Source organism: Macaca fascicularis, chromosome X (genome assembly GCF_037993035.2).
Source record: "Macaca fascicularis isolate 582-1 chromosome X, T2T-MFA8v1.1".
NCBI classification, from domain to species: domain Eukaryota; kingdom Metazoa; phylum Chordata; class Mammalia; order Primates; family Cercopithecidae; genus Macaca; species Macaca fascicularis.
In genome coordinates this window covers 108,270,660-108,294,428 of record NC_088395.1, presented here as the reverse complement: position 1 = coordinate 108,294,428, position 23,769 = coordinate 108,270,660, and the positions used below count along the sequence as shown (strand labels likewise).

The 23,769-nt window shown below is 41.4% G+C and overlaps 2 protein-coding genes and 1 non-coding gene across 12 annotated transcripts; 2 read left to right on the top strand and 1 right to left on the bottom strand.

Annotated features, from left to right (window-relative positions):
• Positions 1 to 813: 813 nt before the first annotated feature.
• Positions 814 to 920, top strand: LOC123571412 (U6 spliceosomal RNA). Its single transcript, XR_006695578.1, has one exon. It is a non-coding gene; the product is annotated as a U6 spliceosomal RNA (small nuclear RNA).
• An 8,549-nt stretch (positions 921 to 9,469) lies between these two features.
• ARMCX3 (armadillo repeat containing X-linked 3) lies at positions 9,470 to 14,152 on the bottom strand. 6 transcript variants are annotated; one of them, XM_074030168.1, is made up of 5 exons: positions 13,871 to 14,152; positions 13,408 to 13,598; positions 13,083 to 13,143; positions 12,754 to 12,821; positions 9,470 to 12,470 (listed from the first exon to the last, which is right to left on the bottom strand). In XM_074030168.1, the coding sequence occupies exon 5, from the start codon at positions 12,322 to 12,324 to the stop codon at positions 11,185 to 11,187; it is 1,140 nt and encodes a 379-aa protein (XP_073886269.1). In that variant the 5' UTR covers positions 12,325 to 12,470; positions 12,754 to 12,821; positions 13,083 to 13,143; positions 13,408 to 13,598; positions 13,871 to 14,152; the 3' UTR covers positions 9,470 to 11,184. The 6 variants fall into 6 exon arrangements, with proteins under 6 accessions (XP_073886269.1, XP_005594215.1, XP_005594214.1 ...); XM_005594158.4 differs by having other exon boundaries at positions 13,408 to 13,515; XM_005594157.4 differs by having other exon boundaries at positions 13,408 to 13,487.
• A 5,171-nt stretch (positions 14,153 to 19,323) lies between these two features.
• LOC102127891 (protein ARMCX6) lies at positions 19,324 to 22,185 on the top strand. Of its 5 annotated transcripts, XR_012430363.1 has the most exons (5): positions 19,324 to 19,439; positions 19,739 to 19,820; positions 20,175 to 20,256; positions 20,550 to 20,644; positions 21,556 to 22,185. XR_012430363.1 is itself a non-coding variant. In XM_005594151.4 (4 exons), exon 4 carries the CDS (start codon positions 20,696 to 20,698, stop codon positions 21,596 to 21,598), a length of 903 nt encoding a protein of 300 aa, XP_005594208.1. In that variant the 5' UTR covers positions 19,324 to 19,439; positions 19,739 to 19,820; positions 20,175 to 20,256; positions 20,550 to 20,695; the 3' UTR covers positions 21,599 to 22,185. The 5 variants fall into 5 exon arrangements, 4 of the variants coding, with proteins under 4 accessions (XP_005594208.1, XP_005594210.1, XP_005594209.1 ...); XM_005594151.4 differs by having other exon boundaries at positions 20,550 to 22,185; XM_005594153.4 differs by having other exon boundaries at positions 19,324 to 19,472; positions 20,550 to 22,185.
• Positions 22,186 to 23,769: the final 1,584 nt, after the last annotated feature.

The following is a 23,769-nucleotide window of genomic DNA, read 5'->3' as shown; positions in this document are numbered from 1 at the left end:
AGGCATAAGCAAGCAAAAAGAAAACATGGTTGAAAATATTAATATAAGCCAAAGGAAGCTCTAAAAAAAACACAGTTTAAATCATTATTTGTGTGAATAAAAATGGCACCTCTAAAGAAATTATAATAATCTTGTATGTACCAAACAGCATTGCAACTAAACAGATAAAGCAAAAACTGTTAGAATTACAAGGAGAACTTTAATACACCTCTATCGGAATTTGACCAACCCATTAGATGAAAAGATAATCAAAGACATAGAGAATAAATAATTAAACAACAATATTAACTCAATAGAGAGAAGTTTGCATGATATAAGGAGAGAATGTGCATCTTTTTTCTTACATGTATAAAACTTTTAAGAAATCAATCATGTCCTCAAAAACATAAAAATACATTAATAAATTCTAAAAAAGAGAATATATAGGCATATCCGCTTATCTTAACAAATAAAATTAGAAATAAATAATTAAAATGACCATAGTAATTGCCTGATAATAGAGCTATATTTTCCAAAATAACCCCTACGTCAAAAAGAAAATTAAAAATAAAGTTGCAAGTTATATGGAAAGCAAAGAAAAAGAGAATACATCATATGAAACCCTATTGTGGCGTGGCTAAAGATATACCCAGAGAAAAATCCATAGTCATAATTACCATTATTATTCAATAAAACCATAAATAAAAGAAATACACATTCTTCTTGAAGAAATTAGAAAGCACGACAGAAATAATCCAAAAACAGTAGAAGAAATTAGTAAAATTAAAGTTTAAAATAATGACCAAAAACAGCCCATTGTAAAAGTGATAAATAGTGCTCGCTTCGGCAGCACATATACTAAAATTGGAACTATACAGAGAAGATTAGCGTGGCCCCTGTGCAAGGATGACACGCAAATTCGTGAAGCATTCCATATATTTTTGAACAATGAGAACACATGGACACAGGGAGGGGAACATCACACTGGGTTCTGTTAGGGAGTGGGTGGCTAGGGGAGGGATAACATCAGGAGAAATACCTAATGTCGGTGACAGGTTGATGGGTGCAGCAAACCACCATGGCACGTGTATAACTATGTAACAAAACTGCACACTCTGCACATGTAACCCAAAACTTAAAGTATAATTTAAAAAGTGATAAAAAGTTGTTTTTTTAATCACCAATAAAATACATAAACATCATGATTATGGCTAAGAAAACACAGAGAAAGCAAAAGCATACAAATTATGATTAAAGGGTTGAACCACACAAATAGATGTGATTATTATAAATCACACGGGTAATTTATTATTATATTATAATTGTTATTATTATAATTTTACACACAAACATATGACATCAAAATTGATAATCTAAAGATAACATATAATTTCCCAATAGAATAGAAGTTACCAACATTAACTCAAGAAATAGAAAATTTGACTAGACCAGTTACTACAGATGAGATTGGAAATGTGTTTGTAGATTTACCATTGTAAACAAACCAAAAGGAAATAGATTTGCAGTTGGGTTCTAACTAACCTTTAAGGAAAGGATAATACCAATGTTATTTAAACTCTGCCAGAAAACAGGAAAAAATGGAAAGTTCACTAATAATTTTATAAAGCTAGCAAAGCTGAGACCAAAATCTGTTAAAGATAGCACATAAAAAGATAACTATAAGCAGTTATCAGTAATAATATAAAAAACAGAATAAAATATTAACAAACTCTAAAATATGTAGACAAATAGATCTCAGAAGTACAGCAAGAAAAAAAACTATACTATTACCTGATAGGGATAGATCCACAAAGGCAAAAATAAACAGTCAAATACCAAATTCTTTTTTGTTTTTTGCTTTGTTTTGTTCTGTTTTTGTTTTTGAGACAGGTCTCACTCTGTCGCCCAGGCTACAGTTCAATGGCACAATCACGGCTCACTGTAGCCTCGACCTCTCAGGCTCAGGTGATCCTCCCACCTCAGCTTCCCAGATAGCTGGGACTGCAGACTGAATTCTCTTTTCTAAAAAAGTTTTTTTCTATGTGTATTTTGAGACAGATAGTGTCTTTTTCCCCCAGGAATTCTATCAATATAGTTAATTACATAAAAAATTTGAGGAGGCCAAGGTGAGTGGATCACCTGAGGTCGGGAGTTCAAGGCCAGCCTGACTAACATGGAGAAATCCCGTCTCTACTAAAAATACAAAATTAGCCTGGCGTGGTGGCGCATGCCTGTAATCTCAGCTACTCGGGAGGCTGAGGCAGGAGAATTGCTTGAACCTGGGAGGTGGAGGTTGCCGTGAGCTGAGATCGCACCATTGTACTCCAGCATGGGTGACAAAAGCGAAACTCTTGTCTAAAAAAAAAAAAAAAAATTAAAGGAGAAAAAGTACATGATTCTATTAATAGATGCTGAAAAGCAAACAGGGAAAAAATCAGTAGCTAATCCTAACAGACACTAATAGAAATAGAAGGGAATTACTTAAATATTAAAAGCACTTTTTACCAACAATCAACAGCAATCCTCATTCAAACCATGAAATTCTAAAGTAATTCCCACTAAAACCAGAAACAAGTCACTGTTACTCACAATTTCCATTCTTATTCAAGTGTTTTTTGAGATTATAACTATTGCAATAAGAAATAATTAGAGTAAAATTGGGAAAAGATAAAATTAATTTATATTTACAACTGATAATGATTGTATTTTTCTAAAAACAAGGGACTATTTAAAAATTAGAAAGTCAATAAGCAAATTAGAAAAGGTGGTGGGACATAAGATAAATATTTTTAAAATCAACAGCTTTTCTCTATTCTAGCAAGTTTTTAGAGAATATTACACTACAGAGCCCATGGATCAACATTATTCTTTTATTTCTTTTGATTAAAAGAATATATATCACTCGTAAATGGCTATCATCTATCAAACTCATTGAACTAGTGCATAGAATGGTTGCATCAACTGCTAGTTCAACCAATTGTATCAGTCTCAATGTCCCTCTGATACTTATTTTATTTTTTATTACACTATTATATGATTTACTATTTTTTCCATTTGTACCCATTTATTTTATAAATTTAATCTGTATTTCATCATGCTTGATAAGCATATTACTTTATCTTGTAAGTGTCCACCAAATGTCTTAACTTATAGTGCCTAAAACCTCTATATCTGACAATTCATTTTATGCTTCAAAAAGATCAGTTTCTTATCTTTGGTTCTAAGCACACATGATAATATATAGTAACTGTCTTGTTGGAAGGCTGGAATAGCCAGCAGACTTTCAAACTCTCAAGTACACTGATTAGATTATTCATTGTCATATGTCCTAGGACAACTTTAAGATTGGTTTTTTTTGAATATTTAATTTTAATCTTTATTTTTTGGGGGTACATAGTGTGTATATTTATGGGATAAATATAATGTTTTGATACAGGCGTGCAATGTGAAATAAGCACATCATGGAGAATGAGGCATCCATCCCCTCAAGCATTTATCCTTTAAGTTACAAGCAATCCAATTACACTCTTTGAGTCATTTTAGAATGTACAATTAAGTTATTATTGACTAGAGTTGGAAAAACCTAAGATTGCTTTCAATGAAGTGTTGTCACATTCACTCAGGCCACTTATTAGACTACCTTTTACAAATTGTGACAATATGTATATTTGAAGACAATATAAAAATTATTTTTAAATCATGGAGTGGAAAAGGCCGAAGCACAACCTCAAACCTAGAAGCCATAAAGGGAAAGGCTGAGGGATATGACTACATGAAAATGTAGATCATCTACAGAGAATGACACCATGAACACAGTTAAATGAGGTAAGATATGCATGGCAGAATAAGTGTGATGTATTTTAAGTGAAAAAAATGGTTACAGAATAGAACACTATATGGACTAAGAGTTCATTTTCTGTTAAAAATGTGAGTATGTATAATATCTATTTATGTATATGCATAGAAAACATCAGATTGGTAATAGTAGGTAACTGTATAGATGGATGGAAATAGGGCAATTTGCATATTTTACTTTATATATTTACCTGTTTTAATTTTTAATAAGCATTTGTTATTTCTATGGTCTAAGAAAACACAATAAGGAATGTTAAAATACAGCTCATTGTGAAAAATAATCTCTCAGAGTGCTGGTAACTCCCAAATCCATCTCCAAGTGGTGGTCAAATGGCTAGTTCAATGCAAAATCCTACCCTCCGATGCACAGGCTATAATATGGTCTTTGTTCCCAGATGCTAATTTTTTCTCTTTCTACGCTGAAACATACATATATATATATATATATATATATATATATATATATATATATATATATATATGTGTGTGTGTGTCTGTGTGTGTATATATGTAATTCTGAGACTTCTATCAGTAGTTTAAAAAATAGTTGAAAAACAGGTATGAGCTGAGAGACGTAAAAACAATTTTTTTTTTGAATATCTGTAAAACAATTTCAGGGTCTTAGTAATACCATAATATTTCCCCAGTTATAACCATAGCCACCTAAACAAATGTAATTTATATGTGGCATATATTCATAAACATTCACAAGTTATGATATTCATAATAAAAGGGTTTACTTTTATATTAGAAGAAAAGCAGCCAGAATTCATTGAATTTTCATGAATGACATGGTGCTATTTAACACTTCGAATATTTGGCTATAGATTACATGGACCAACTTAAGAAGAGGTGATGATTGATGATTAATAACTGATTTTAAAGAATCATTCTCCAAGTCCATTTGAATGGATTGAAGATTTATAAAGTACTTTAAATATTGCTTGTTTTATTCAGTCTTCTTTATATTCCATCATTTCTAATATCAAAAAGAGAGTCCATTTGAACACATTTTAAGTGATGGAAGATAATAAAAATCAAAAGTTTTGTTTTATGAATTCATTTCATTCAGTCCGGATTTTCATTATAGCTTATTGTAAGGGGACCACAAAAATTAACATGAAGATAGTCAAAATCACAATTTAGTGAACAGAGGACTGAAAACGGAAAAAAATTAAGAAGGAACAATTTTGCTCAGGTTTCAAAAACATTTAGTAACTAGGTATCATTTCCCATTAAAAAAAAATCTAGGCCGGGCACGGTGGCTCACGCCTGTAATCCCAGCATTTTGGGAGGCCAAGGCGGGCGGATCACGAGGTTAGAAGATCGAGACTCCATCCTGGCTAACACAGTGAAACCCCGTCTCTACTAAAAATACAAGAAAATCAGCTGGGCATGGTGGCGGGCACCTGCAGTCCCAGCTACTCGGGAGGCTGAGGCAGGAGAATGGCGTGAACCTGGGAGGCGGATCTTGCAGTGAGCCGAGACCACACCACTGCACTCCAGCCTAGGCAACAGAGCGAGACTCCGTCTCAAAAAAAAAAAAAAAATCTAGAAAAGGAAGAAATTAATCAACATGTATGGGAAAATGCATTGCAAATACTACAGTTTCCTCCTGCTGTAAGAGCATATATCTTTCAGAAAACAGGATAAAATCTCCACAACATTGGTCTGGTCAACGATTTCTTGGACATGACTCCCAAAGCACAAGAAACAACAGCAGAAAAAAGCAAATGGGATTGTATCCAACTAAAATGTTTCTGAACAACAAAGGAAACAATTAACAGAGCAAAGAGATAACCCACAGATAAGGAGAAGATATTTGGAAATTACATACCTGTTAAGGGGCAATACCCAAAATATATAAGTAACTCAAACAACTCAATACTAAGAAAACAAATAACCCAATTAAAAAACGGGCAAAGGATCTGAAAAGACATTTCTCAAAAGAGACAAACAAATGGCCAACAGATATGTGAAAAAAATGCTCAACATCTTTAATCATCTGGAAATGCAGATTAAACCGCAATGAGATATCACCTCACACCTGTTAGGGATAGCTATTATCAAAAATATAAAAGACAATCTTTTTTGGTAAGAATGTGGAGAATATGAAACGCTCGAACATTGTTGGTGGGAGTGTAAATTAGTACAGCCATTTTGGAAAACAGTATGGAGGCCCCTCAAAAAACTAAAATTATAATTACCGTATGATCCAGCAATCTCACTTCTGCATATATATTCAAAGTAATTGAAATCGGTATATTAAAGAGATATCTTCACTCCCATGTTAGTTACAGCATTATTCACAATAGCCAAGACGTGGAAGCAACCTAAGTGTCCATCATTGGATGGATAAAGAAAATGTGGCACATGCAAATGGAAATACAGTGGAAACAATTCAGCCTTTAAAAAGAAGAAAATTCTAGCCAGCCAGGTGTACTGGCACTGGCCTGTAGTCCTAGCTACTTCAGAGGCTGGGGTGGGAGGATCTCTTGAGCCTAGGAGTTTGATATCAGCATGGGCAACGTAATGAGACTCTTATGTCTTATGTCTCTTAAAAAAAAAAGAAGGAAAATTTGTCAGTTGCAACATTTACAATAACATGTGTTAATCTAGAAAGCATTGTACTAGGTGAAATGAGTCAGGCACAAAAAGACAAATAATGCATGATCTCACTTATATGTAGAATCTTAAAAAGTTGAATTCATAGAAGTAGAGTTGAATGGTAGTTACCAGGGGATGGGGGTAAGGAGAGGCACAAGGAAAGGAGAGATGTTTCTTAAAGGGTACAAAGTTTCAGTTAGACAAGAGGAATAAGTTCTTCTAGTAGTCTATTTCACTGCATGGGGACTATACTTAATAATAACATATTGTATATTTCAAAATTGCTTAAAAAGTAGATTTTAAATGTTCCCACCATAAATAATTAGTATGTAAGGTGATGTATATGTTAATCAGCCTGTTTTAATCATTCCACAATGTATTCATGTGTCATAACGTGACACTGTACTCCATAAATACATACTTTTATTATTTGTCATTTTTAAAAAATAAAATTTAAAAAAGTAATCACACTGCTAAAAATAGTATACTTCTCTTAAACTCTGTTTGATAGCCAATTTGATCATATATGTTAATAATTCTAAACTACCACCCATTGATGTTCTGCCTCTGTTAAAGGGGCATCTGGGCAGACAAAATTTATAATTGTGTCCAGGGAGAAATGTACTACATCTCTTGAATACAAGAACTGGATTTCATCAATAACTTTATCCTCACAGTGGAGATGGATCCACCAGGTTCTCCTACTTTGATGGCACGCTGTCAGAATAAAGTTACCTCTCTGATAAGGCTTCCTTCACTCCCTTCTCCCTTCTCCCTCCTCTCCCACCTATACCCGGAAACCATACATTGCCCAAGCCCTTAGCACAATACCTGAGAGGGTCCCACTGGAGAGGGTCAAGCACTGAGCTATGCCACTCAGATAAGTAAATATTACTTATCTTGCTAATACCACACCCTCAGTGCAGGGCAGATCAGGGACCCCAGGATGGTGGTGAGACAGCTCCGGCTTAAAAGCAAGAAAGAGCCATGGTTTAAACAGAAAAACCAGAAAAAATCTTCAGCCTGGGATGTGATGCAAAATAAATGTAAAAAGCTACCATTGAAAATAGTATGAATCATTATCTAAAAGGCCATTCTCAAGGGAACTTAGCAAAGAAATTAATGAAAGAGAGCCATAAACATAAAATTTGCCTGAACCACATCAATTTGCTAAGCCTACACTCGGAATCTCTTTTGAAAAAAGACAGGTAAAATGTGAATTTTTCAAAAAAGAAAATCCATTTCCTGAGCCTTGAAATATTATGTATATTGGCTGACAATTTACAACAGAACAACACTCCACTTTTGTAAAATCGCCTTTGAACATGTTTGCACTGGGATAGATCCACTTATATTCCTAAAACTGTTAGACGAGAACAAAACCTAAATAGCAGGACATCTTCTGAGTTTATGGTTTCCTTGGTTTCGCAGGAGCTGCCATCCTCTCTAAAGAGAAGACACTGCCTCCTCCATGTGCCAATGGGCTGCCACAATCAGCTAGAATCCTAGAACTCTGCCCCTTCCAAGAGGATTGAGGGTGACAACCTCCTATGTGAAAACATTGGGACATCAACGTGTGACCTGGCTGCCTGGACCAGGCAGTCACACATCTATCTCATACCACCTTTCCCAAACTCCGAGTTATTCAGTCTAAATAAGACCAGGTGCAGGACATCAAAAATTCATGCAGTGCACGTGTGGCCATGCCAAGCTAAGACTAGTTCCTTCTCAGTGTCTTTTTGTCCAACAAAGGTTCCAAAAATTCTTGGCATTCAGTCACACCCAGGGTCAACTTATGACCAGAGCAACGACAGTTATTATTCTGTATTAAATGCCCACTGATAACATGGCATGGTGTCATGGGAATTGAAGGGTCAGAGAAGCCCAGAGCGGCTACCACCAATGATCTCCCAGAAGGAGAAAATAAAGAAAAGTAGGAGGAAGGAAGTGGAAAGAAGAATGAGAAGGAACAAAGCAAAGGGGAAAGGAGCAGATGGGTGCTAGTCAGGCCTGTACCTGCCTCACTGGGGCTTTTTACTACTCGAGTTAGCCTCATTTTCACCTCAGGTGTAAAAGTTACTCCACATCTCAAGTTCAAGATGACTTGATCTGAATTTTTGTTAGATGTTCAAGCTACATATCTGGGTCAAGGCACAAGTTTGTACTCATCAACTCTATTTTTTCAAGTATTATATCGCCAATGAATGTTATTGTTTTTTGAGGAGAAAAGTTTTAAATCAGGCACTGAAAATTTATCGATAGTATGATCCAATTTTATGTAAAGAATATATAAGTATATGAATAGTAAAAGTGTCTGGAAGGGTATACATTGCTTAAATTCTGTGCTTCTCTCCCTAGCTGCCCAAAACAGTTCTTTTGCAGCCCTTCACTCTTTGACTCTGCACCTTCTCTCTGAAGGGCCACATCTACTTCCATGTGCTCCATTATCATCCATCCTCCAATGGCTCTCAAATCCTTATTTGCAGCCCGTTCATCTCCTCTGAGCACCAGATCAATACATTCAAATGACAATAGCATATCCCCATCTGAGTGTCACACAGGTACATCAAACCGAATTTATTTTAAAGGAATTAATCCTCCCCACCCCATCTCCCCACAAATCTTTTTCTCTCACCTAACAATAGGAGCAAGAAAAAATGTTAGTTCACTTTCCCATCGCCCCACCTTTAAAACTGGTGTTACATGAGTTTCTACATATGCATGATTTAGTAGGCTTACCATACCCAGCAACTTTAAGCCAACCTGGTTTTGTCTGTACTACAAACATTACAGTACATACAGGGAAACTTGGATATAAAACCGGGTAAGTGAATAGAGGATTTTACCCTTTCCTGGCCTCATATATAAAGCAGGATAACATCCCCCAAACAACTAGAAATATATTGCAGAGGCTGGTGTGATCATGTCTGAGGAAACACTTTGGATTTTTAGAAAAGAAAGAAAACTACTCCTGTGAGAAATTATTTTAACAGTTGCCTTGCAGGAATGACAGAACTTTACACAGTAGTCACTTAATAAATGTTAACCTTTATTGTTACTATTATTTATTAAATGACACTAAAACATGGCAGAATGCCCCAGCAAAACAAAAGTCAACCAAAAAACTATCAACCCTGCATTCTAGGTAATTAAGGGTGCTCAATTTTCTTAATTAACTACTATGTTGCAGAACATTGTAAGTACTTTGCATATATTACCTCATTGAATCCTCATAATAAGCCTTATCTATCATTTCAGAGAAGAAATTCAACCTACCTCATTTTTAATCTAAATATTTTTTCCATTCAATATGTGTTCCAATCAATCACTTGCTTCATTCCCATCACTTTTCTTTCTCAAAAACTTCCTAAAAATCAATACCCATTTTAGATAAATAAAAACACATAGATGAATAAAAAGTAAAAAAGTAAAGATCATTCATTATCCTTCTACCCAAAGATAACTACTGTTTCTATCTGGATATCTATAACTCCAGTTTTTAGTGTCCTTTTAAACATATGTTTTATTAGTCTTAAAAAATGGAATTATACTTCAAATACTTCTATCTACCCATTTTTTCTTTCTCACTTCACAATGCATAATGAATAGCTTTTCCTGGCAATATAGATTTCCATCAGCATACTTATCCTACTGTGTAAACATTCCTTACTTTATAACCAATCCAATGTGCTAGATACTTAAATTGTTTCCAATTTTTACTAGCTTAGACAGTGCTGGGATGAACAGCCTTGTACATATAATCTTTGGGCAATTATTCAATTACTTCCTCAGGACAAAAGGTTTACATAGTTTAAGGCTTATGATCTGTATTAACAAATGGCCACCACTAGGGTGTGAAAGGCTCCATTTTGCCACACCCTCACTGACACTATACAGTAACAGATAGAGACTTTCATATGGACCCCAATTATTTTCTAGTAAAAAAAGATTTAGTGGGTCTGGGTGTTCAGTGGGATAATATTCAAACAACTCTCCACAACTGGCTTCACCCAGCTTTCCAAAATTATCTACTCCCACTCTCCACACTATCCACTCTAAGCAGAAGGATCTCCTGACTGTCATAGGAAGAGGGTTCCTACTTCCATGCCTTTCTCACACCATGCCCCCCTCGTCTTGTCTCATGGAATTCCCTAACCACCCTACCCCATGCAGGACTCATTTTCAATTGCCACCTCCTCCATGAAGCTTTAGCTGACTAGCACATCCCACAGAAGCTTTTGCCTCCTTTGTGCTCTCAGAGGGAACATATGACAATGAGTACATGCTTCAGATATTCTGTTATCTTTTGGTTTGTACGTTTCTTATCTCTCCAACTTGATTATAAACTGAAGGACAGGGATGGTTTCTTTCTTTCTTCTTTTTTTTCTTTCCAGCATTAATATACAACTTTATTGATGATACACAAATTAAATCAATGAAAATGACAGAAGGGAGCTTACTTATGATGAATTGGTTCACTGTCACTTATGCAGAAGAAAAGCAAAATATTTCAATCTAGGCAGCGAGATAAAAAGCAACAAACATGTTTTCAGAACAAGTAGTGATATTCGTTCATCCATCTTAAACCTAAAGACCAACTCGGTTAAATATCAGCATTGATGATACAATATGATATTCATTATTCAAAACTGGTAGCTGAAAGGATTCCTTTACCATATAAACAAGGTGGAGAAAATGAATAGTTTACAATGTGTGTTGCTTCCAAATTACAAAATCAAGGTGTTATTCCTGGCTCTTTGGGAACATATGTTCAGCCAGTTTGGCCATGAATTTTCCAACTTTTACTTTCACCAAAAAATCATGGTGGCTTTCTATTCCCAGAACCTTATCAGCACACACTTGAAATTCTTTTAAAAAGAAAAAAAGTGAACCTTCACCGAATTGATTCTGAGTAGGTTCATTTTCTTCCCATTTGAAATTATCATTTATATTCTCAAATATGACCAGAAGTTTAAGAATAACTTCTTTGTTCTCCTTCTTATTAAAGAGGGAGCCCAGTGAAGATGGTACTTGGGCCCTGAGCAGTTCCCTAGTCATGGCTGGATTTTCAGCCAAATTCAAAAGGAGTTTCAGAACCTGAAGTTTGGTTTCTTCATTTCCCGCTGAAAATAAACGAAAAAAGTCAGAAATGGAATTAGCAAGCATGTGCTGATACTCATTAGTAACAGTCATATTTGTAAGCAATCTCAGTCCAGCAAGCTGCACAGATGAGTTCAATCGAGAAGTGATTGTGTCATCACACACTTGATTCATGTATACCTTAAGCCTGCGCTGATTTTCAGCATTCACACTCAAGTTATTCAGGACAATTAAAGCCTTTTCCTTAACTATGGGATCCCGCGTATTGAGAATCTTTGCGACAATTGGGAGACCACCGAGATCACGAATAATATCTCTGTTAAATGCATAAGCAGCATTGTTACCCAGAGCAATTAAAGCTGCTTCAAGAATATAAGGCTTTTCAGACATCTCAACCAAGCAAAGAACCTTTTGCAGCTCTTGAGGGGACAAAATGGTATCATCTGAATTGGGGGAAGCCCGTTTCTGGACAGCCCGACGTGCCCGGGTAGCCCTGGCCCTTGCCCTGGCCCTGGCTCTGGTTCCAGCTTCAGTCCCAATCCGGGCCCAAGGTGGGTACCATACTATACTCTTGCTCTCATTGCTGTCATCATCATCATCAGACCAGTCATTATACCTGGCCCCAGAACAGTCCCCAGCATCATCCACATCCCCAGATCCACCCTCAGCCATTTTTTCCTTGTTCTGTTTTCTTCCCCTAGTCAGTTTATAAATGCAATAGCAGGCGCCAGCCCCAATCACCAGGCCTGCAGTCACCCAGCCTACTTTCCTGGCGTAGCCCATGCAATCGTCCCTGACAATAGCAGGGACCAAGGAATAGAGTAGTCACTCAGGCTGGGGGAGGAAGGCTGTGGGACTGGGCTCAAGCCTGTGGAGGGTGATCGTCTTCAGCCACTTCAAGGCCACAATAGCTGATTCCGGAGGTTGACCTAGGAGTGGAAGAATAAAATCGGGTTTGAGTTTCTCTTCTGCTTGTGTTGTCCCATGCAGGGAGTTGTGCAGAGGGACAAGATAATAATAATTGAATGCTAGGTAGGAAATGTAGATTGTTGACAAAATCTCTATGCCTCTCATTTCAGCCTTTCCCTCCCCACCCCAGGTCACCCCGCCCAAAGCCTAGATAATGCCAGTGGAATCCACAGATTCTGCTGGGGTCTCAGTCACCACAACCTCAGATGTCCCCAGGGACCTGACTAGAACCCTTGCACTAACCTCCTCAAGACAAGCAGTTCGCCCCTTCTGTTTCCTGGTGGTGTGCCACGCCCAACAACCTTTCCAATCTGCAGAGAGACCAGAGCCAGTGAGAACGGAGCACTTGATGGATTGACTGTTGATTTGTTGCTTTCCTGATTCACCATTCCGGCTATCAGGTTTGTTTTTAACCTCTTTATGCCATCCCAAACATGCACAGGTCTGCCCCCTCCCTAGCCTGAAATGGGAGGGAGGTAAGGAAAATAAAGCAGGATTGGAAGAGCCTGTCCAAAGTGCGAGCGATTTCTAACCCCTCCCCCATTCCAGGCAGCCCCCACGCCCACACCGACCTCTACTGATCGGAGGAAACTTCCTCCCTCGCTTCAAGCGGAGCCACCTGCTATAGCAGACCTGCAGGATGACAGATCGAAAACATGGGGAGTAAGTGCTGTTGAGAGAGGAGGATTATGAACAAACTATCCGATAGGTTTCCCTGCTGTCATTTCCCCCACTTCCCCCCCACCACACACACACAAAGCACGCCATTTCGCCACAGTCCGGGGAGTGCAACAAACACATTCGGACTCAAACCTGTACCTAGATTATTACCTTCTCTGCCTTCTCCCCACCCCCGCGGCCAACCCCGTCCCTCCTAGAGTCCCCAGATGGTCTTACCCTCAAATCGACCTTCACCGATTAGGATTAATTTCCTTCCTCTTCTTTTGCCTGGCGTTGTGCCGCAACCTACAGAAAGACTGGCCACCCGGGAGAGGCTTGGACCCACTAGACACAGAGCCATGGTCAGGAAGACACAGCCACAGGCAGAAAGACGGGAAACTGCCGCCACTGCGTGCTTGGTGGACGGACTAGTCCCCAGAACACAAAACTCTTTTCTAATTCGGAGGCCTGGTTGTCAGAGGTTTCCCACCCTTATTACCTCTCTTGGGGTTCTGCTGACATATCACGTTGCATCTCACCACCCCCGCCCCCATATCCAGCCATTCCCCTCCGGCACTGTCCTGGTGGACTAGGGGCCAACACCCAGGCCACAGCTCCCTTTCCGGATTGCGGGCCTAGGCTCCCAGCAGATTCCCATCTCCCGATCTCTGAGCTTTTCCCCAAACACTCCCCAGCTCACCGTTTCGCAGCATCGAAATGGGGTGCAGGCGGGACATATGTCTTGGAAAGCGGGCGGCGAGTGGGAGAGACGACGGAGGCGCCTCAGTACCCGCGACGGTCTCGGCCCTACACCCTCTAGCACCCTGACTTTATGGAATCTCCCAGGCACTGACCTGCAGGGATCCGGGACAATTTTCTTCTCCTCTTCCTTTTTCCCTCCGCCGCAGGCCCGCCCGCCCTCAGGGCAATGGGGAGCTGGTACTCAGACGGGAACAACGACCAGGACAAGAAGGACTTCTGCACACGTCAGCTCTTGGTCACGTGAGAGCTACGTCATCCACCAACTCGGGTCCCCAATTTCCCCTCCCACCAGCAGTGCGGCAGAAGAGGGCCCGCCCCCCTCCTTTCCCTCCCCCACACCAGGCCTTGTTACTCTTTCTTCTTCGATAATCTCATCACCTTGTAGTTGTGTTTCCCTTCCACCGATTACCAGAAAGGGACGACATCTTCCCCTGGGGCTACGGGCCACTTGTACTTTTTATGAAAAATTGCCTCTTCCTTCCCTAGGCTCCTGGGACAGCAGCCTCTCCCTCCACCTTCCCTCCCCCGAGCTATTAAAGTCTACCATTTCCTCTGAAATCTAGTCCCAGATCTGAAAGGAACAAGCGATCGGAAAAGAAAATCTGGAATGAGAGTGTGGCTTTTACTTTCTTAATACTTTGTTATTTTTGTTCCGTCCTCCCCCGCCCCCAGCCTGCATTCTTTTTACGAGAAAAAAAAAATACTATAAAGCTATTTCCATTTTAGAAAAAAATGAGTGGAAGCTGGAGAATGATGTTGGGTGATGGCCTCCAAAAGTCCCACATTTTCTCACTTGGTGGAGAGTGTTACACACTTCACTCAAAGCAATCTTAATGTCTTCTGGGGCCTAGCACACAGCACAGCCCTGAATGAGCTAATCAGTGTGTCTGGCAATATGTAAATCCTCTGACTAGACCAGTCTTCTAAATAGGAGAGCTACAGACTTTCACCTGCACCCATTAGCAAGGTGGAGGCATTGAAGCCACAAAAGCCAGAACGCAGGAAAAAAAAAAAAAAAAAAAAAAAAACCTGAGGAGAAAACGTAAGTGCACAGTAGGTATCTGTGAGATAAAGCATGCACACTGAAAAAATGAGTGTGCATAAAAAGAACATTACAAAATATACTTGGTCAAAATAGATAGTATCATCTATAAACGAAATAAGTATTAGAGGAACACAGACCAAGACAAAATTGGCTGAAACCGGAAACTAGCAATTAGTATGAAACTATTTCACTCACTGGTTTGATAAGCTGAATAATTCACCCATCATCAATGATTTAACTTTTTTAAAGTAGGAAAAGGAATAAAATAATTACATCCCCTCATTATTTAAGTTAACCAGATTTGATTTCAGTGGCTTGCAACTAAACAATCTTAACTAAAGCACAATACAAAAACAGGTAACAATACAAAAAGTAATATAGCTTTTCAGAACATAGGGTCTTCAGTGAGATATTCCTTAATAGTTTGAATAAAAGGTTATTATTTGAGTATAACTTTTAAAATACCCAGACAATATGGGAGTAAATCAAGAGACTGAGGAGGTTGAGAACAGGCAAACCCCCAGGAAAATTCATATCTATGTAACTTCTGGGAGGCAGTACTAGAATGTGATTGAAATTTATTTAGTAAACAGGAACCAAATCAACTGTATGATCCTGTGTTTAGAGAAAGATCATGTGTAGCAAAGGGGCTCATTCAAGCATAGGAACATATGAAAGGGACAGTCAGAAGAAAGTGTTGGTATTTCCCACCCAAGCACTGTCTGGAGGAGAAAAAGTGTTGGCTAAGGAGAATGGAACATTTCACTTTCTCTGGCAGAGTCATGCCCATGATGTGTAATAGTACTTCATGCTTCCTCAGCTGAAACTCCCTTCTTAAGATGAACAAATACCCTCGCTTTGATTGCAGGCTCACCAAACAACCTTTGAAGGTTGTGTTTTCCGAAGTAGTAGCTTGTCTACAAGGAAAGAATGGGCAGGTAAGACTGACTGAAACCTCCAGTACCCCCTGACAGTTGTATTTCTCAGGGCAAATTATTCAGTTGTCACTCCTGTTGAAACAGCCTCCCTTGTGGTCTACTTATGGGGAGAGAATGCAGAGATCCCTAGGTTTGAGCATTCAGATCGATTTATATATAAGTCTCTATGAATGGGAGACTTTCCTTGAGGCATCCAGAGGCAACTCTTCTCAGCATACAAACAAAATCAGGATTTGGTCATGCAATACTGAGGAAGAGACCCTGAACTACAGACGCAACCTTGTGGGAATCCTGTGGGAGAAGCCAAGTGGCCTTGGCTCAAAGGACAACCTTGTGCATCACCATTTCATAACCATACCTTTCTAATGTTTAGTTAATGGTGGAAATTACAACTAAGATACTCTGTGGCATATTATGCCCCCAGCACTTCCGTTATAGATAAACAAAGGGTTAATTTCCAAAGTGGTTAAAGGGCTCCTGCAAATCAACAACAACATCTGAAACAGTTTAAATTTCTCCCTGGGAAAAGAAAGGAAGTGCATTTTACATTTTACATACCCTATTGTTTTCCTCAGCCAAAGGGTGGGTATTGTGCCCAAAACAGACCAACCAAAAGCTGTCTTACTAAAATTTCAATCTTCATCAGAGAAATAAAAACCTGAAAACCGGTGGACTTGTGACATCCTGAAAAGACATCTATCAATTTCTCCTACCTAAACCCCTCGGAAATGAGCCTGGTCTTCAACATTTCCTCCTTAAGCTAACCAGGCTTGTTCTATGTCGCTTGCAACCACACAACCTTAAGTAAGACACAATACCAAAATTACACAATACAAAAAGTAGTATCTTTTCAAGATAACATCCTTCTATAATTTATTTTTTTCACCCTCCACAATTCCATTAGTGTCACCATTTGCTGATCGTTTTTTTGTTTCTGGGTACTTTATAAGTTACATATCACACGTGAACTGATTTAAGCCAAAAGTTTTGTTTTGGCAGTGGTTTCACAGTAGTTTTTTGCGGGCTGAGGAACTTTTAACTGTCCTGTCTGAGGACTTCTTTAAGCATTTTCCTTTCTCACTTTTGAACGGTATGTGAGCCTTATAACATGTCCTTAAGTAAATATTTGTTGGTAGATGTATAATGGAGAGCAAAGTAGTTTTTTCTTTCTTTCTTTCTTTCTTTGTTTTTAATGCTAGTCTCCAGGTAGGAATTGGTAGAATCATGGATCAGAAGAACAAAGAGGTAAGAGAATCGAAAGGGTTTTTATAACCATGGGATTTTAGGAAGTTTTAGACAGGGAGTGGATTCAAACCAGGAAAGGTCTGGCATACTGGGAGAATGGTAGTGAGAAGTTATACATTGGACTAACTGGAGAATATACCAAAAGGGTGGAGATAGGTTATACTAGTGAGGAGAGGGTAGGAGTAAAGTTTTTGTCCTTGAAGCCTGACTAAGTGTTGTGAAAGTAAGTTCTTATTGTAAATCCATGTCTGTGACACCAAGTCATCTGTCTTTATTAAGCTTTACATACTCCTTAGTTTTTTTAATGTATATATTCAAAACAAACAAAAGCCACTTATACAACTACCTAGCAGCCAAACACTGAATGATGGACTGTTGAATCTGAGAATTCTGTTAGTAAGCCTTCATAAGTATAATTCACTTGTCTAGGGGAAGTAAATAAAGGGTCATAAAAAAAAAATGAGGTAAAGATTTAGAGAGATTAAGATGTGATATTGGTGAGTTTGGACTATAAAAGGGGAAGACCAGAAAGTTGTGACATATTGACTTCTGAATATTCACCAGCAAGGCACTAGGACTCCCTGGCTTGCCTCCTGAAAGGGCCTCCTCCACACAGGGGCCCCTCACTGGGGAGCCCCTCCCTCTGAGGTGTCATATTTCAGTGTTCTAAGAGGTTGCCTGGAGTGTCTATATTTAGAGTGTGACTCCTCAGCAGGGACAGGTGGATGCTTGAGAACTAACTTCTGCATACTTGGTCCCTGAATTTTGGGATTATTCTGAGGGGCTTGTACTGGTGGCTTGGTGAAATTGTAACAGAAGGCAGGAAGCGTAAAGCCCTCTTTTTTCTGGCAACTGCTTGAGATCCTGTGCATTGCCCTTCCACTTGTGAGGGAAAAAAATGACACAGACATGAGGGGTGTTGCAGTGATTCCCAGTCACCCACAGACCCTCACCACCATCTCCACTGGAAAATGCCGAACACTCACCACTGCTAGGGTAGCATACAATACATGAATGGCAGACAGCAGCAAGATCACCAACAGTGTCATGATGGAAAGAAAATTACCTCAAGTCTCATTTTCATCAATAGGATAACAAGAAATTATCTAATTTCTGGATGATTTATGGGTTGCACCACAAACTTCAGAATAGATTTTAAATAAAACCCTGTGAATTAAAGGCAGGCTTATCTGTGGAGTCACTAATCTGTAAAGTTCATCTGAAGATGTAAGATTCCTCTGAAGTTGGGGTTTGCAAAAAAATCTGTCTTTTGAAGCCAGAGTGAAAGTCACCCAGCAATCTTCTATGAAGATGTCAGTCATATTACACCTAATACTATGAGTTCAGCCAGGAGAAGGAAAGGGACAATAGTTCACATACTTAAAATGGTCAAAATTAGAACACTGACCTTCTCAGTATAGATTCATTTGTCCATCAATTTATAAATCATGTTGAAAGCACAACTGGTTTTGTTTGTAAGGGTATGTTTTTCATTTTAATATGTTGTTTGAAAGCTGCTATTTCCTGTGCAGTCAGAAGAAAATATTTTCAACTTAACACAAACTAACTTCACCAAATCAATGAGGCCTCCCTCTTAACTGGGAAATCTTGCTTATGTTATATAAATTTTTGTAAAAAAAAAAAAAAAAAAAAAGGTTTGAATTATTTCTTCTCCAAGTGGGAAAAGCTTTATTTTTTTTTCCGATTACAAAATAGTGTAGTTCAAGTCAATAAAAAAGAAAGGACAAAATATAACTTAAATGTTATTAAAATACTAATTAAAATCTCACCACTGCCTGGACTTCCGTTTCTGCCCCTTCCCCCAATGTTGATGCAGACAGAGACTGAACATGGAAAAGGGTAGAAATTTAAGAAAGGGGCTGCAGGAGTTCCAGAGCCAAGGAAAGGATGAGACAATTCCCCAAGAAGTGTAAGTGAAGGGCAGACCCAGGAAAAGATGCTGCCCCTTCCTGGAATTAGAGAAACACAAATTGAAACACCAGAAAGACAGGGCCATTTCTGGTTTCTGGTATTGTTACAGAGGAAAAAAGTGACAGGGCCCACTGTGGGAGTTGAGGGGGAGATACAAGGCAGGCTGGCGCCTGCCGCACTGCTTGTGGGAGTGGAAATTGGGGGCCAGAACGCACCGGTGACGTGGCTGTCACGTGACCAAGAGCCGCCTAGAGCACAAGTCCTGCTAGTCGCCTCCGTCTGGGTACCAGCCCCCTATTACTCTGCAGGCGTGTGAAGAAAGAAGGAAACTAGCTCGGACTGTGCAGGTCGGTGCGAGGATGGGCGCTGCTTCAGAGGAGGTATGGGTGGAAGAGGGCCAAGAACGCCACAGATCCGAGTTCAGGCCGATCACAGCTGGGTCCTTTCTCGCCTACTTTCTAAATACTGCCACCAACCCCCACCCCACCCCGTGCTCATTTTAGTAGAGAGAAGTGGCGGGTTTCGGGTGGGGGTGAGGGGAGTGAAAGGCGTTTCCAGAGATTCCGAGAAAAGAAAGGTTCCAGTGTCCCGGGTGCTGGTCCGTCCACCAAGCACTCCGTCCCCTCGGTCCCTTGTCTGTTTGCAGGTTTGTAGGTCTGTTGGCCTGTAGGTTTCGGCACAAGTCTCAGCAAGAGAAGGAGAAAACTGCCTTGGTTGGAACCTTGCAGGTCAGTGTGAAGGTGGGATTAGCCCAGGACCACGGGTGGGGGTGGCGGAGGAGAGGGGCTGGGATATGAGAGGGCCGGGTCCGAGTCGCCCTCTCCTGGCCCCTTCTTTCTCCACACCCCCTCCCATTTCAGTGCAGGGAAAGGGGTGTGGCGGCCTTTGCTGGGGAAATGGCGGACGACAAGTGGGGCGGGGGAGGCCTGCGTCGGGAAAGTCAGTAGAGTATGAGAAATCTTTTAAACTCAAGTGCCTAAAATTCACAAAAGCAGAAATTGGGACATGTGTCCTCAGTCCATCCACTACACTTTCATTTCTCCATTTCCGCCTACCTGTCTTTGCATTTACCCTTCTGCCAGACTCTATCCTCTATCACTGTGGAGGGACCACTGACAACAGAAGACAAGGGAAAACCAAGGAATTTACCTGACTTTGGTAGAGGTTAGTGAGAGAAACTGCCTTAATCTTTGGAAGTGGAGGTCTGGTGAAGGAGACTACCTGAGAGGTACTCACACTGTCACCCTCCTAGCTATCATAGCACAGACCCGTCTACTGCCCTTCCCTGTGGACCCAGAAAGAGAAATGGGGGCTCCTGAGGTCCATAGAGGAAGACAGAAAAGAACAAAGAAATTATATCCTGTTAATCTGCCTTTCTCACCAACTCAAAATCCACCTGTCTGTGAGGCACAAAGCCAAACATAGTCCCGAGCCCTAATATTCTGTTTCACCCATAGATTCATCACAAGAGAGCTACAAGAGCCTAGAAGAAGCTAAAGACTGCTACCCTCCATCCTTACTCACCCTGGACCTGAGAGACCTCTTCAATCAGGTGGAGCAAGGCCCTCTCCTGTCCTGCCCCAAGGCTGGCACGGACTTGAGCATGGGCCGGGCTCGGGAAGTGGGTTGGATGGCGGCAGGACTGATGATTGGGGCTGGTGCCTGCTACTGCGTTTACAAACTGACCATAGGAAGAGATGACAGTGAGAAGCTGGAGGAGGAGGAGGAAGAGGAGTGGGACGATGACCAGGAGCTGGATGAGGAGGAGCCTGATATTTGGTTTGATATTGAAACTATGGCTCGGCCCTGGAGTGAGGATGGGGATTGGACTGAACCTGGGGCACCAGGTGGCACTGAAGACAGGCCCTCAGGGGGAGGCAAGGCCAACCGAGCACACCCAATAAAACAGCGGCCATTCCCCTATGAACATAAAAATACTTGGAGTGCTCAAAATTGTAAAAATGGCAGTTGTGTTCTGGACCTCTCCAAGTGTCTTTTCATTCAGGGAAAACTGTTGTTTGCTGAGCCCAAGGATGCGGGCTTTCCATTTAGCCAGGATATCAATAGCCATTTGGCCAGTCTCTCAATGGTTAGAAACACGGGCCCCACACCAGACCCCACTGTTAGAGAGGCTTTGTGCGCCACGGATAACTTAAATGCCAGCATTGAAAGTGAGGGCCAGATTAAGATGTACATCAATGAAGTGTGTCAGGAGACTGTGTCACATTGCTGCAACTCATTTCTGCAGCAGGCCGGATTAAATTTGTTAATAAGCATGACAGTTATTAATAACATGCTTGCCAAGTCCGTTTCAGACTTGAAGTTTCCTTTGATATCAGAGGGAAGTGGATGTGCTAAGGTTCAGGTTTTGAAACCACTGATGGGTTTGTCTGAAAAGCCAGTCTTGGCGGGGGAGTTAGTCGGTGCCCAGATGCTCTTCTCATTCATGTCCCTCTTTATCAGAAAAGGAAACAGAGAGATTCTCCTGGAAACCCCTGCCCCATAAACGGCCCTCTGGAACACAATGGGACGGAATCCACCCACAACGCGCTTGGTTTGCAGATGTCAAAGAATCTGCAGAGGGTGCTACTGAAGATCCAGCCTTAGCCAATCACCACCTCATTGGGTGAAAGTTCCAGGGCTCAATCCAGGACCACACTCTTATTGGCCAGGCAGGGGCTCCCACAGAGCTTTGAGTAACTTGTTGGTTGTGCAGTCTGCAGGCAATGTTGGCACTGTAAATTCCTCCCTTGCAGCCTCCTTCATGTGGTGAGGGGATCACTTCAGCTGCCTGCTGTGGACAAAGAACATCAAATTACAGCTATTGTTGCCTGTGGTGGTCTCCCTGTCCAAGCAGAACCGCTTTGCAGAGACCAGACGCATATCGCAGCTTGAGCTGAAAATGCATTTGTTGCAGCTTAGGTTGAATTATTTTTCGTTTACTCTTTCTTCTACACGCGCCTGATGGATAGTGAACCTATTCATCAAAAAAGTGCACTGCTCTTCTGTCTATTGTACCGACTTAACCTCTTCCACCCAAGTCCGCATCTGTGTGTATCATCAATAAAGTTGTGTGCTTTGATTGGCAGAAAAGAGTCATGGTCCTTGTCCTTGAGTTTACAGTCTGCACTGAGAGAAGGACAAAAAAAGCACGATAAACGCCAGCTGACTGGGACTTCTGTTCCCTGACAAATGCCGGCTTATCGGTGCTCACAGGAGGCAGGGATAGAGAGGGGCTGCAGTGCTCAGAATAAACTTCAAGAAGGGGCTGGGGGCGGGGGTGGGAGGAAGGGAGGGGCACAGCGGGGGAGTTCGTGGAATTAGGATGGAATGTTGAGAGGACTGAAAGAGACAACACCCGTGGAGCAGGCAGCACCGTGCCCGGCACAGAGAAATCCCTTCTTAATGTCTTTTCCTTGACTGCCAGCCTGGAAAGAAAGGTCAGTAACCCTGGCCTTTTCGTTTGTCTGCGCATCCCGACGTGGGGATGGGGACCGGGGTGGAGCAGGTGGGGGAGCTCTACCACGCATCGGGGCGCATTTATTGCACAAAGGTTGCCGCTTGCCCAGCACCTACCCTGTGTAGTTCTGTCCCTCCTGCGAAGCCACGGGGAAATCTGCTTCCAGCCCTCCTTCTCTCTTCCTTGGGATCCCCGGCGCTACTTCCTGACAGAGTGAGAGGGTTGGCCGCTGCTCCCTTTGGAGCAACCTCCTTTCTTCCATATCCCCACTACCTTTGGTGGGACCCTGGAAGGGGACAGTGGAGCCTTCCATCAACTACCCGCGGGGGTGATAGGGCAAATGCTGAGGGCACTTGGCACGACCGAGGTCACTCCATCCATCCGGAGACACCTCCACACTCTCCATCTGAGGTCCCTGCACTTTGCCAGGAAAGGAAGAGCCCGTGGGCACAGAAGCACTCCATGGGTCAGGGCAGCTCGTTCTGCCCCTGACCCGCCCCCATCTCCAACATTACCAGATCCTGCCCAGCAGGTTTAGCCCCTGAATCAGCAAAGCCAGGTTCCCTGTATGTTTGTGTTGTGTGTGTCAAGAAGTGGTCCCCTTCCCTAAAGCCATGGCAAACCCAGTAAACACATCTGCTTCCTTTGGGCAAGGCTGCTGCCGTGCCGGTACCCTCTCGGTCTCCCAGGGCTGCTGCTGTGGGTCACTGTGTCCTGGGCGGCCGCCATCTCTGTGGTGCTGGGCATTCGGCTTGTTCTCTTCCACACAGAACAAAGCTTTCTTTTCTTGTCTTATTCTCCCTTCCCCGCGCAGCTTGGGTTCCAGGTGGGTTACAACTTTCCTGCTTGTACCATCTGCCCCACAGTCCATGCTGGCCAGAGGGCCTGAGTGCCTGCCAGGTCCCCTGACCAACTCTGGGAAACCCTCCCACCTGGAATGGGGACCAGGCCTCTTCCCAGGCCCTGGTGTCTGGGATGGCCAACAAACGACTTGCAGTTATTGTGACACCACACCCCCCATCAAGGCTCACACTGCTGGGGCTTCCTTGGCTGGCTCTGGGAGCCCTGTCTCAGTTCCTAAGGGTTCCTAAGAGCTGTCAGAAGGACCACCCTTTCTCCCAAGCCAACCACAGTTTGGCTGGGCAATCTGATTTCAAAGGGGATTTCCCTGCAGACAGCTCCGCAACCACTTTTCCCAGTGGAGCCTGCTTCACCAA

Coding starts and splice junctions, on each gene's coding strand:
- ARMCX3 (XM_074030168.1), bottom strand. CDS start 12,324: ATGGGCTACGCCAGGAAAGTAGGCTGGGTGACTGCAGGCCTGGTGATT.
- LOC102127891 (XM_005594152.4), top strand. CDS start 20,696: ATGGGCCGGGCTCGGGAAGTGGGTTGGATGGCGGCAGGACTGATGATT.